The following is a 13,629-nucleotide window of genomic DNA, read 5'->3' as shown; positions in this document are numbered from 1 at the left end:
CAGGCTGAACAGGGCAGCAAAGTTAGGAAAATTCTATAACATAGAAAGTGTCAGCACTGCACCCTGGGAGCGAGGCCTGTGCAATTCAAACTCACAACACATGCCTTATTCAGCTCATCTGACAAAGTCTCTCCAGAGGGACTTGACTCACCCGGGTCCACATGGACTTGACTTCTGAAAGCAGTTGGCACAAAACGAGGCCGGAGACATGGACACCCCTTGTAAAGCATATTAAGAAGACAAATTTTCTTCCAAGTGCAGGGAGAGGTTATCAAAAGGCTTTAAGGAAGAACAAGGCATGTCACTTACATTTCCAGAAACCTGTTTTCGCTGGTGTGCTGGTAGTGTGTAACCACAGCTCTTTGGTGAAAAGAAAAAGTCAAGAGTGAAGAAAAAGCCCTGATTGGTCACCTTGACCAATTTCCCTGGTGGACCTCCTCCCACCATGGCTGGTCCCAAGCTACCAAGGTGAAGTTATTGATGATGAAGTTGGGGAGAAGTCAATGCTAACAATCAGCTCTCAGGAAGGAGAACTAGCTACTGCTGTGCACCACTGCCTGGACCAGGAGGGAGTGGGTGGATGGGGTCTGGAGACAGGGTCAATGGAACTTGCTGGTGGGCTGGGCATGGGAACGTGACATGTCGAGGATAAATCCTCCATCTCTGCCTCCACTGGGACTGGACGCTGTTTCCCAGATGGGGCGGTGGGGGAACGCATGGAGGTGGGAACTCCAGGTTTCTCTGATGGACATGGTGAGTTTGAAATGTGGAAATGAGAGGCACCGAGTAGGCAACTGGGTATGAAAGACTGGAACTCAGAAGAAAGGCCGTTGGCCTGGGGCCTGAGATCCAGGAATGATCAGAAAAATCAGGTCTCTTAATCTGCAGGAAAGGATGTGCTCCCAGTAGAGAAAAGAGAGAAAGGAAAAGCCCTCCGGCATGGGGAGCAGGGGTGAGCAGAGGTGAGGGGGGCAGGGAGCACCCCAAGGGGCTGGCATCCTCCTGCATTCTGGTGTCCTTCGGAGGGGACAGTGGAGCTTCCTGCCCCCCTATGATGGGCCCTGGTGGGTTCCCTGTGCTCAGCCGTCCCCACCCAGCCCCTCAGGCAAGCACAGCTCCTTCCTCACTGTGGAAAAGCAATCACTTTGCACGGCGCAGGGAGGCGATCCTAAGATGCAGATGCTTGGCCCAAGCATGCAAATGGGGACATTTCAGCCCCGGGGAAGGCCAAGCTCAGTCCAGAAGGAAAAATTAAGATTCCTGGGCACAGGATCAGCATGGATCAGACCTGAGATGTCCACTCTGCCACTCTCCTTTGGGGTTGACACCAGCTGTTTCTTCCTTGTCTGTCCCTTTGAGGGGCCAGCTGTATTCCTTTGGAAATTAGGAATTTGAAATGTGAAACTGAAAGAAGTCTTAGCCTCTCCATAAACTTTCTGCCTCCTGCAGTCCTGTACCTGCCAAGCTATACCCCCAGCTCCGCCTCGCCAGCCAATTTGGAAATGCCAAGGTTCTATTCATGTCTGTGTCCTTCCCCTAATTGGCCCCTCACCTTAGTGTTCCCACTCACTGAAATATGCTGGAATCATCCCAAGTGGTTTGCACATATTCCTGTTGCAGTCCTCATGGCTTCTCTGGCACTGGGGACTTGTTTGAATGCCACATATAGATGAGGAAATTGAGACCCGGAGAGGTTGAATTCCCTGACCAGTGGAGCTGGGATTTGACCCCAGCAGAGTGGCCCCAGGGTCTCACTGGGAACCACCACGCTATTCTGCCTGCTGATGGGACATTAGTCTCACTCCTGTTGGGGCTTTTAAGCTCCTTGAAGTGTGACTATGTCATACCTTCTTCCATTTTACCACATCCTTACCACAACCATCCGAAGTAGGAATACCCATGAGAAAGTTGAGGCTCAGAGGGATTTAGTAACTTTTCCAAGATCACACAGCTCTTAAATCCTTATCTCTTTAATTCTGAAACCTGTCTTTTTAACCACAGCAATAGAAACAGACTTTACCCCATCAATCTAGAGAGTAGAACTAGAGTGTAGGAATAGAAGAAACATCAAAGCAAATGCCATTCCTGTAAACAATAGTTTGGAAAAGAGGAAAGTGGCCACGACTTGGAAGCAAAAGATTCGGGTTTGAATGTCTACTCCCCTGACTCTACTCCACTCTACTCCCCTGGCTCCGATCTAGGGAAAACTGTTTAATGTTTTTGGACCCCCTTTCCCCTCATTGTAAAATGTCCTTCCTGCCCCTCAGGACTGTTAGACATTAAAGAAACACCAAAGAAGCCCCTTGTGATTGTAACGTGTCCTATCATTGCTGTTGCAGTCATGCTCGTCAGTGGCAGGAAGATGCCTGGCCTGTGAGGCTCTCCTTGGCTCTTCCTGTCTCCGGGGAAACTTGTTTCTGTGGGCAGTTCTCCGGCAGGCTGGCACTCAGCGCTGTCACCTGGAAAGGGGAAGCCTGAGCTCAGAAGTACATCACAGACTTGTGTTTGTGGGCTCAGGCTGGACCCGGCCACCTGCAGCTAGCCTTGCACCTCACTCTCTCTAATAGTTCGTAGATCATCATCACTTGCTCGAGCAACTTAGAAGCCCACCTGCATAGGCAGTGTTTGGGGGGTGGGTTTTCTGAAGCCCACGCTCACGGCACTCACTGGGGAAGGGTCCATGCTTCCTGCTCCCTCACCACCACCGTGGGGTGCTTCCTGTGTAACCGAGCCCCCCCCACCCCCGCTCTCTGCTGGGAAACAGGACATTTCTGTCAGAAACCTTTAAATGTCTCTGGGTTGCTAATGTGGGAAACCTTCCTCTAATCCAGGAATCCAGCCTGAAAGGAAAAGAGAAAGAGCCAAGGACCTTGCATTTAGGCAACTTTGTGACTCTCAGGAGAAAGAATAAACCCAGCGAGGTCTGACAGAAAAAACTGGTTTCTTGGGGCCCCGGATACTATGTCTCCTGCATCAGGCAAGAGACTCAAGGGGTCCGACAGAAGGAGCCAAATGAAAGGCAGTCAGAAGGACCTGACTCTAGAGCTGCAGAATCTTTCTACCTGTACCTGAGCCTGTACCTGTACCTGTACGGTGCCTGTCCTGTGCCTACCTATGCTTATACCTGTGCCTGTATATGCACCTCTGCTTGCACCTGTGCCTGTACCTGCGCCTGTACCTGCACCTGTGCCTGCACCTGTGCATCTGCCTTCACCTATGCCTATACCTGTGCCTGTACATGCACCTCTGCTTGCACCTGTGCCTGTACCTGTACCTGCGCCTGTACTGTGGCTGTACCTCTGCCTGTATCTGTACCTCTGCCTGCACCTATGCCTATACCTATGCCTGTGCCTGTATACGCACCTCTGCTTACACCTGTACCTGCACCTGTACCTCTGCCTGTACCTGTGCCTGTACCAACACCTGTGCCTATACCTGCACCTGTACCTGCACCTGCGCCTGTGCCTGTACCTGTGCCTGTGCCTGCACCTGCACCTGTGCCTGCGCCTGTACCTGTAATTGTGCCTGTACCTGTACCTGTTCCTGTGCCCGTACCTGAACCTATACCTATACCTGTACCAAAACAGTGCTCAGCTGCACTTTGAAAGAATGATCCATGGCAGCAGTGTCCGGCAGAACTTTCCAGGAGGACAGAAATGCTGTATTGTGTGTGCCCAGTCTGGTAACCACTAGACACATGGGGCTATCGAGCATTTGAGATGTGACTAGTGTGACCAAAGAAATGAATTTTACATTTACATCATTTTAATTTACTTGAATTTTGACAGCTGCATGTGGGTATTATATAGGGCAGCATGGTCGGGAGCCACATTGCTGATGGTCTGATGTCAGTAAGTGTTTAGAAGGTAGGCCAGAGAGGGAGCATATTCTTTTATTATTATTATTATTATTATTATTATGTTGTGTTAATCACCATACATTACATCATTAGTTTTTGATGTAGTGTTCCACGATTCATTGTTTTCGTATAACACCCAGTGCTCCATGCAGAACGTGCCCTCCTCAATACCCATCACCAGGCTAACCCATCCTCCCACCCCCCTCCCCTCTAGAACCCTCAGTTTGTTTTTCAGAGTTCATCATCTCTCATGGTTCGTCTCCCCCTCCGATTTCCCCCCTTCATTCTTCCCCTCCTGCTATCTTTTTTTTTTTTAACATATATTGTATTATTTGTTTCAGAGGTACACATCTGAGATTCAACAGCCTTGCACAATTCACAGTGCTCACCATAGCACATACCCTCCCCAGTGTCTATCACCCAGTCACCCCATCCCTCCCACCCCCCACCACTCCAGCAACCCTCATGTTTCCTGAGATTAAGAATTCCTCATATTCTCAAAGCTCTCTTGGTTCCCAACAAAGGACATTAGCCCAACCCTGGGTGGGGCACCTGCAGACGTGTGAGGACATTGCTGGTTTGTCACAATGCTTGGGGGACACAACTAGCATTTAGAGGGCAAGAGCCAAGGAAGTTAAATGACTTCTGACAAGCGGGGCAGGTCCATTCAAAGAATGGCCCTGACCAAATGCTCTTAACACCCCCTTATTCCTCCCCTTTTCCCACTCTCCACTCCCCCCAGCCACCCACTCCTCTGCAGGAAGAAGTAGCCCAGGACAGAGGCTTCACGAAGGCCCAGGCTGGTTCACGTCCACTACATAATTTTATGCCATAATTTGGTGCTAAGAGAGTAATAACAGGTAAATAAATATAACCAAGGGTTTGCATAGGAGCGCACACAAGCTTATGTGCATGATTCAGAGAGACAGACACACAGCTGCATGTTTTTGTCTGATGGGTAACTTTGAGTCCTATTCACCCATGCTATCGTTTGTTTGCAGTCTGTCTGAATAGTAACTTTGGAGTCAGAGACCCAGGCACTGTGCACCTGCCGGCTTGGCCCGGCGCTCTACGCTTGCTCTGTGACGCCACCTGGTGGCTGGAAAATTCTAACACTGGAGCCCTGAAGAAACTGTCGTGATAAACCTAAATAATCAGGCCCCAAGAAGGGAGGAGAGAAATACGCAACAAATAAGGGTTCCATTCTAGAAATGTTTTGTGGTGGAAAAAATAGCATGAGGTGTGTGTCTTCAGGGCTCTGTCCCAAGGTGAGATCTGGAGAGGGTCTGAGAGGAGGGGCTCCATGTGAGCGCTAACCCTGCGGCAGGCCTTCCCCAGGTGGACACGCCTCACCTCCAGCTTACCCCTGGACCGGAGAAAAGTCGTGCCTTGGTCTGACTTGGTTCCACCGGCTTCCTGCCTCCCACGTGGGCAGGCGGCTTCCCTTGGCCTTGGTCTGAGGTCTCCTTCACTCTCTGCTTCTCCACGCATTCTCCAAGATCCCCCATGCCTTACCCTCGGGTCTCCTTGCAGATGGGACAGGCCATGAGCTCTCCCTGCCCTGCTTCCCTCCTCGCATCTCTAAGGAGGGAGGCCTCTGTTTCCTGTGTGGGTCTGGGGACATGTGTTCCCTGCACTTGAGAACGCAAAGGAGAAACAAATCGAAACATCAGGAAACCCATGGACACAGGCAGGCTAAAATCACAGCTGGGGAAGCACCCGAGGATCGGTTGGTAAATACAGGAATCCCCTTTTCAGCAGCCTTTCCCTGGCATTTCCTTAAACCTCCCTTCCCCTCCCCTCACCCCCAGGGGTGTCTCTTAGCTTAATCATTCAAGGAAGCCGGATCATGAGAAGGGATCAATATTAGCGTGAGGAGTGCTATTTGTGTTTATTTTACTCCGCAGTAAAGAGCCTGGAAGGCCTTGGCCTGCTCCTGCTAATGACTGTGAGGACGTCTGGGTTGGCTGGATCCATCTTCACCCACCTTCCAGAACTAAGATCCCCAGGATGGAGTAACAGCTGGAGTGGGGGTAAAAGGGACTCCCAGGTGCTCAGCTGCAGGCCAGAAGCAAGAAATGTGGACCTGACCTGAGCCCCGCTTCCCAGCGGCCACATGCCGGGGTTGGGCTCAGGCCCCTCTGGCCTTTGGTAGGTGGCCAGTGCACTTGCACAGGGTCCATGTTCACAGGGGCCCACACCCAGGGTTGTCTTGAATTTCTCAATAATCTTGTCTTTGGGTCTGTGTTTTGTAAGCAACATGTGATGGGTCAGTGGAGGGTGTGCCAGGGCCTTGGAGCCTTGGCTCACGTGGGGTCCACCTCCCCATCTTCACAGGATGGGCTCTCAGCAGCCGGCTCCCTGCCCCTGCCCAGCAGCCTGCAGCCACCTGGGCTGACACAGTGACCTGGGTGCGCAAGGGATTGACATGAAGTGTGAGCCCGGTGCCGGGTTGCACACCAGGGCCCCCCAGCCCCCACGAGGGCCTGCTCCTGAAGGACCCACATTGAACAGCAAAGGCAAACACTGTGACAGGCAGAGAGAGACGCAGAGGAAATATACCTTTTTTCTTTTTTTGAAGAAAAGGGCCTGTACTTTCATTTTGGCACGGGGCCCAGAAAATCATCCCCCTGACCCTGGCTAGACAGGACCTCCAAGCCTGGACTCACTGAAGACCAGGCTGGGGTCTCTGGCAGCTGCAGAGCACCTCTTGGCAGCCCTAGCTCTAGGTCATCTGGGAACCCTGCGTTTTCTCCCTTGTGCAGCTGTCTGCGGGCACACAACTGGTGCAAGGGGGTGCGGGAAGTGGGGAGCAGGGCCATTGCTCACCATCCCATGTAGCCACACGCTAACATGCCAGTCCGTATTCACCGGATGAATTCGCACCAGTGGGGTAAGAAGTCTCCAGGGTCTCAACAGCAGTCAGGTCCTGATAAATCCTAATACTTCCATCACATTCATCTTTTCTTCTCGTGCCTTCTATGCCTTCTACACCCTTCTCTGATAACACAGATATATAAACCCACCATATTTGCCAAGAGAATTGGTTAGGATTATTGCATTAGAATGTTTAAGCCAATGTTCAGCTCTGAACGTAAGCCTGGCTATCCCTCTCAAACATGTCTGCCAGGTGACGACACAGTCTGGCTTCCGGGGGGCTGTTCAGCTGTCTGTATGCACACAAAAGCCATGGAGGTGGACCTTGAGCTATGAGGCCTCTGTAGAGGTGACGGGGGGACAAAGACATTCAGAGAACGAAGAAGCTGTTGAGGATGTTGGAAAGTGTAACTCAGCTACAAAACCACTTTCCAAATCTGGGAATGTATCAAAACACGTGTGGCCAATTCTACAATGCTCTAAACATCACAGTTCGATTGTTGAGTTCACTGAGCATGCTTGATTTTGGCCCTGAAGTTAAAATTATTTATCTGCATGGTTCTGGGAGGTATCCCTCTGCCCAGGGACATTTATACAGGCTCAGTTAAAATCCTCTTCCATCAAACCCCAAGAAACGTTGGCTAACACCACAGTTAAAAGGAGCTACTGGCATCAGGATTGAACCTAAGCATACTGAAGGTGAAACACTAGTTCGTTTTGAACAGAAATCCTCTGCAAGCTGTCTATGCACTAAGCTATGGCAATGCTGACAGTTCTCACCGTCAGGGTCTTCAGGGCAAAGATATAAGCTGGAGGATGTTCCACCTCTTGACCTGGGAAGCCCAGTTTCTAGAAGGAGCTTATGAAGGGCTTCAAGAGGAAAGGCAAGGTTTCTGTGTATGAGTCCTCAGATTTGAACAGTGCAGCTCAAACCACTTTTGTTTCAGATTTGTTTCTTTCCCAATCACCATCCCTCTGATGGATCACCCCCGGGAAATCAAAGCCAAACTGTACCTCAGCTTCAAGCAATAAAACGTTATGGTTTGGCTCTGGTATCTGGAGTAGTTGTAGCCTGAAAATCACCCAAGATACCCTGGAAGGCAGGTAGCTGAACTGATCTCCATGTGCTCACATAGTTCTCAGAGCACATTATTAGTAAGATTTTTATTTATTTGAGAGAGCGAACAAGCTAGAACAGACAAGCAGGGGGAGCAGCAGTGGGAGAGGGAGAAGTACGCTCCCCGCTGAGCAGGGAGCCTGACATGGGACTCGATCCCAGCACCCTGGGATCATGACCTGAGCTGAAGACTGACACTTAAGTGATTGAGCCACCAGGCGCCCCCTCAGAGCACATCTTTAAGTCTTTCATGTGCTTTGGCCTAATAATATCTAGCAGGCTATGTTCCATCCCTCTAAATTAGGCATGGAGGGAGGGGGAAAACAAAGAAGCCCGTAATTAAAAGTTTTCATGAACTTAGTAATATATATATTTTTTAAATCAGAGAAGTTTTACGTTTTTTTTTTTTTTTTTTAAAGATTTTATTTATTTGAGAGAGAGAGCACATGAGAGGGGGGAGGGTCAGAGGGAGAAGCAGACTCCCTGCCGAGCAGGGAGCCCGATGCGGGACTCGATCCAGGGACTCCAGGATCATGACCTGAGCCGAAGGCAGTCGCTTAACCAACTGAGCCACCCAGGTGCCCATGAACTTAGTAATATTACGCTTGTTCGGTTTGAAAAGCACTGGGTAAGTACTGGCTAATACACATTAAGAGTGACAAAGAGCAGGACCGAAAACCAGCCAATTTCAGTAAAAGCAAACAGTAACATTTGTTGAGTGCTTTTGTTCATGCTATCTATTAATATTTATTTAATGTCTACTATGAGCCAAAAACTGTGCCGGAAGACTCACGGGTGAGGAAGGAGAATGAAGGCCCTGCTCTCATGGAGGCCGTATTTTAATTTAATGGAGTTCACATTTTATTCACCGTTTGTAGACAATAAACTCATAAATACATAGCATAATTTCAAGTACTGAGAAGTGCTAGGAAGTAAAGCAGGATGAAGAGAGAGCAATCGGGATAGTGAGAGCAAATCCCACCCTCTCTGGGAGGGAATGAACCCTCATTTGCTCAGCTTAAGTCAGAAGCCAACTTTGGGACCAAACCACTGTGGCCAGGTGCGGACACAGTGTTTCAACATGACCGCCAAGGGCCCACCACAGGGCTGAAAGGTAGCACAGCTTCCAAAGGGAGGAGGGAGATGTTGGGCTCTCACCCCACTACACCCCCAGGTTCAGAGCCCCCGGTCGTGGTCTGAAGGCAGGCAGAGGTCGGCCTCCAAGAGATCATGGAGCAATGAAGGATCCAAACAAAACTTGGGGAGAGGCAGGTCAGGCAGCATCCTGGATGTTCAGAGCCTGAGAGCTGTAGCCCATCAGTCAGTGTAACTGGGAGGTGCCAACAGGCACAGACGTAAGTCCCTAACAAAGGCTTTAGGTCCTCGGTTATAATCGGGCCATGAGGAAAATAAAATGAGGTCTTAGATAAAATGAATTAAACTGTAATCTGAAATGTGTAAATTCCCCACAAAGTTTGGCTGTCAAAATTGTAACTATTAACTGCCTTTTCTCTCCCAGAGTTCATGACCTCATTCATCACTGAGAACCTACTATTTGTCAGTTACTGTTAAGTGCTTTGCATTTGTGAACTCATTTAATCCTCAAAGCCACCCTTTAAGTGGGCGCCGTGATGCTCCTGTGGTTAAGTGAGGAAACTAGCTTGCCCAAGATCCATAGCAGTCAGCTGGGATCACGCAGGCAGGCTGGACCAGGAGCCTGGCTTGCCCGTGCTGCACAATACGGCTACCTTCAACTCTTAACAGTAAGGTTCTTCTTAAAGACCAACTAATTACACTTTATAGCAAAATGTGCCTTACTCCAGGTTTATATTCTTAAGTATAATGAATATAAATTATAAATACAAAAATTTCTTGAATAATTAGTAATAGTCAACTTATGTCCAAATCCTGAGACATTCCTTACGTATTAAGATGCACTGGAAACCGATTTCATTCCTGCTCCAGGTGCATCACAGGTGACCTGAGGGCTCTGCTCCATGGCTCCCGCTATCAGGGATGGACAAGGGACCATTATGGTTCCGAGTGGCAGGGGAAAGGGAACTCAAGAGTGTCCTCCACAATAAGTGGTCCATCCTGGAAGTGATGCACTTGACTTTCCATCATCTCCCTTAATGAAAGAATGATCCTCTTGAAAGATGTATAAAATCTTCCATCTCACCAAGTAACAGGTAGTACGGTAATATAGGAACTGGGTGATCAGTATCTTAAAAAGCTCAGATAGTTTAAACTCCTAGAGGTACTTAACTGACTCCCAGAGAACAGAACATACAACTTAAGAGAACAAAATAACATTCTTGTGTAATATAGCTGGAATCACATAAATAATTAAGAATGTATCCTTGGAAAAAAGGAAATAAGCAAAGCAAAATGAGCAATAGTAATAAATCATACTTACATAGTTTCAGGTTTTATTTTCATAATTATCTTCCCATTGAAGCAATAATCTACATTTCCATAACAACACATTTAATATTTACTCATCAAAGAACTGGAAAAAATAGGAAGCACAGATTCCATACACAAATACCATAATATTCTGCGTATGTACAAATAAATTCAATATATTAAATATATTTCTAGATTGACTTCACTTACAATATAATAGAACACTGAGTATTCGATTCTGAGCATATTCATGCAGGCTTCCACTTTGGTAAAAGTGATGACACGAGTTCTGGAAAAGTTTTTCCTGTTGTAAACACACGTTTCCCACTTCTGACCACATTCTCAGGATAAAGACTTCTGTACATGGAAAAATAAAATGCATGAAGATGGAACGAGGGCTCTTTCCTGGACACCACACAGAATAACCCTGACATCAAAGAAATATCCCCAAGTCCTGGCTCGTTAGTTCCTAAGTGTGGGCGGGGGGGGGGGGGGGAGAGGCTGCACTTGAAAGAAATAGAGCCTTTCATGTTGTTAAGGGTCAGCTGCCCTGCTGATACAGAATGCACTGAATTACTCCTCATTTTTAATATGTAAAACTTAACTTTTCCAAGGCTGCAATGGGTAATGTAATCTATAAACAAATGGTCCAAAATACCTTTTAAGTGCTGCCGAATCTGTTTAGACAGATGGTTGCTTAGCTCACATGAGCATGAACACGAGACTCCCGAAGTGTCCGACTGGATCTAAAGGGCCCAGCAGCAGTGATGGGCTCTCGGAAGTATTACTATGCCATTCAGTACAAATGTCTAAATACAGCCTCGCTGAGATTGTTCAAAAGTTCGTCTCCACACAATTATTGAAAATGAGCTGCTGCCGCAGAACTATGCAAGTAACTTGAAGAATCAAAGCATTAAATTTGTTACTGTTTTAAATCAGATCTTCAATAACAACTTCTACCCTCCCACCCCCCAGCCAAGTGCACTGGCCACAGAAGATGCCAACCTGGCTAAGTCCTCCTCTCCCTCAGAACCAGCTGTGGCTAAAACCAGACATCAGGACAAACCTTGGCGTCTTCAGGGAGCAGCAAACTGTGCACCTGCACTCGGAGAAGGCCGGCTCTGGGAAGAGGCAGATGGGCTGTGTAAACGGGGACCACTCTGGGTGGCATCTGCCTGCAGAACGCACACTGCTGCTGATGGGTGCCTCTCTTCAGTGAATAGATTTGGAGATGGGGCCAAGCCGCATGGGTGAAAAAGGAATGCTTCACAAATAGCTTTCTAGGACTGCCTACAAGAACTGACATATTGGCAGCTCAGTCCTCTCAACAGAAGCACCTCCGAAACAGTTCTTTCCATTCAGCTACACGCCTGCGGTATACACAGTGTCCCCGTGCCACATTAACTGTCCCACCACAGCTCTAGATGAATCAGAAATTATTTTGGAGGGAACAAAGGTCTATATTCTAGACTGATGGGAACATTACCTATTTGTTAGAATGCACAATAGTCCTCATTAGTTCCCATTTAGCCAAGAACCAAATGGATTTGGAGACAGCTGCTGTGTGTTTTTTTGGTGGAAAAAATGTATTTCAGAAAGGAGTTGAATATAGCTTCAAAACTTTCAACTTACAACATAAGACTTTAAACATACCTTTTATGGGCTAAATAATACTGTAAGGCTCATGGGTCCTGTCCCTGTCTTACCTCTGAAAAGATTTAAAGATTTGATAATTTAGATGTATCTAATATCAATGGGGATAAACTTCCTTTTCAAAACAAAAGTTTAAAATACTTTGTTTAACTCAGTAAACTTCACTTTTAGCAGCAACTATTAAATAAAATGTAAAGGAAATCCTCTAACAATAAATCACAAAAGCCCAAGAAAAAAGAATTTCTATGCCTAGTGTCCCTTTTGTTTAGAACACAATTTGTGGCTTGCAAATTTAAAAATCAACTGTATTAAAATGTGACCGTATATTTTTCTGTTAATTCCTGCTGATGTCTTAGAAAGGCTCTTATGTAAAGAAAAAAAAGTGTTTTCACATAGTGGGTACTTAGGGAAATGATGACTAAACATGGGTCTTTATTAGCATTTTCAAAACCACTACTGCAATGAAGTCTGGATCCCCTTAGACAAGGTCCAAGTCCATGAATGGCGTGTCAGGACTCTTCTCTTCCTTTCTGCGGCAAAGCAAGGCCCTAGCACAGGCCTCCTGCGTACTCATCTTCGTCTTCCTCCGCAGTGGGGGCCGTGGCGCCTTCAGACTTAGCCTGTGGTGCTGCAGATTTCTTCTTGATTCCCCCTCCTGGAACCACCAAACTCAGGCCTAGCTTAGCATACTGTCAATGACAAAGCATGTTCTCAGAAGCCAGATAACCCGAATCTCAATATACCACGTGACCACAGTAGCTATCAATAAGAGACGGATCTTCATTTTCTACCTCAGGAAAACCAATACTACCATTTAGATGGAAAAATAACCACAACAAAATTCAATACTTTCTGCCATCAGATGGCTTGTGACCGTGACGTGGCAGGTACACAACTGGTAAAAATATCAGTTATACATCACACTCAGGAATTGGAGATAATCAGGACACACTCAGCTAAGTAATACTTGCAGTGCCTACAAAATAAACATCTGCTGAGTAAATGAAAAGAGTTAAGCTAGGGACAAATTCTTTAAAAATAATCAGACTTACAAAAGCCTATGTAAAACTTTACCTGGAAAAAAACAAAAAAAAAAGACCAAAAAAAAACAACGGATTCCTTCTACATACATCGTTACAAAAAAACCCTGAAGGTCTCAAGCTGATCTGATACCAAATCACATGAGCAGGGGCTCAGAAATCTAGTGAAAAGGGAAAGCCATCACACTCAGGTTCTGAATACAGCAGTGTGTGAGGCCATTTCGCACATGCAGACCACTCTATTCTGCGGGACAGGCTGGCAAGACAGGGACCAGTGGCTTACAGGTGAGTTAATGGAGGCTTACAGAGTTAATTACTAACCTGCATCACACAACCAGCTGTCACAGAAGTGGGCCTCCAACAAGTCTATCCAATTACAAAGGCCACTACCTGATGAGCCCCTTTCAGACAGTGAAGCCTAAAACACACTTAAACTAAGCAACTACAGAGGTCAAGGGGTAGGATAAGAGGCTAAGAAATGGAGCCCAATTAAAAAATACACATACAGTCAATACCACTGGATGGCTGGATAAATGGCTGTAAAGCCACATGGCTGACATCTCAGCCATCTAAGCCTACGGTGAAATTCAGTGCCAATGCCACATTCCTTTGTAAGCAGTAGCTGGAGGTAAAAAATAGAGGGGGAAATCTCACAAGTCCATAGGAGAAAAATCATC

General features: G+C 47.2%; 1 protein-coding gene across 1 annotated transcript in view; it reads right to left on the bottom strand.

Moving 5' to 3' along the window:
* Positions 1–10,259: 10,259 nt before the first annotated feature.
* Positions 10,260–13,629, bottom strand: part of NAPG (NSF attachment protein gamma) — a 29,933-nt gene continuing 26,563 nt past the window's right edge. Inside the window, exon 12 of the mRNA XM_064577929.1 lies at positions 10,260–12,601. Within this exon, the coding sequence (XP_064433999.1) occupies positions 12,461–12,601 (141 nt within the window). The 3' untranslated portion in view covers positions 10,260–12,460. The remainder of the gene's footprint in view (positions 12,602–13,629) is intronic.

This window comes from Mirounga angustirostris, unplaced genomic scaffold (genome assembly GCF_029215605.1).
Source record: "Mirounga angustirostris isolate CCGP_5_RB_7025 unplaced genomic scaffold, mMirAng1.0.hap1 SCAF_14, whole genome shotgun sequence".
NCBI lineage: Eukaryota > Metazoa > Chordata > Mammalia > Carnivora > Phocidae > Mirounga > Mirounga angustirostris.
The sequence above is the reverse complement of the archived record's forward strand: the minus strand, read 5'-3'. Positions and strand labels throughout refer to the sequence as shown.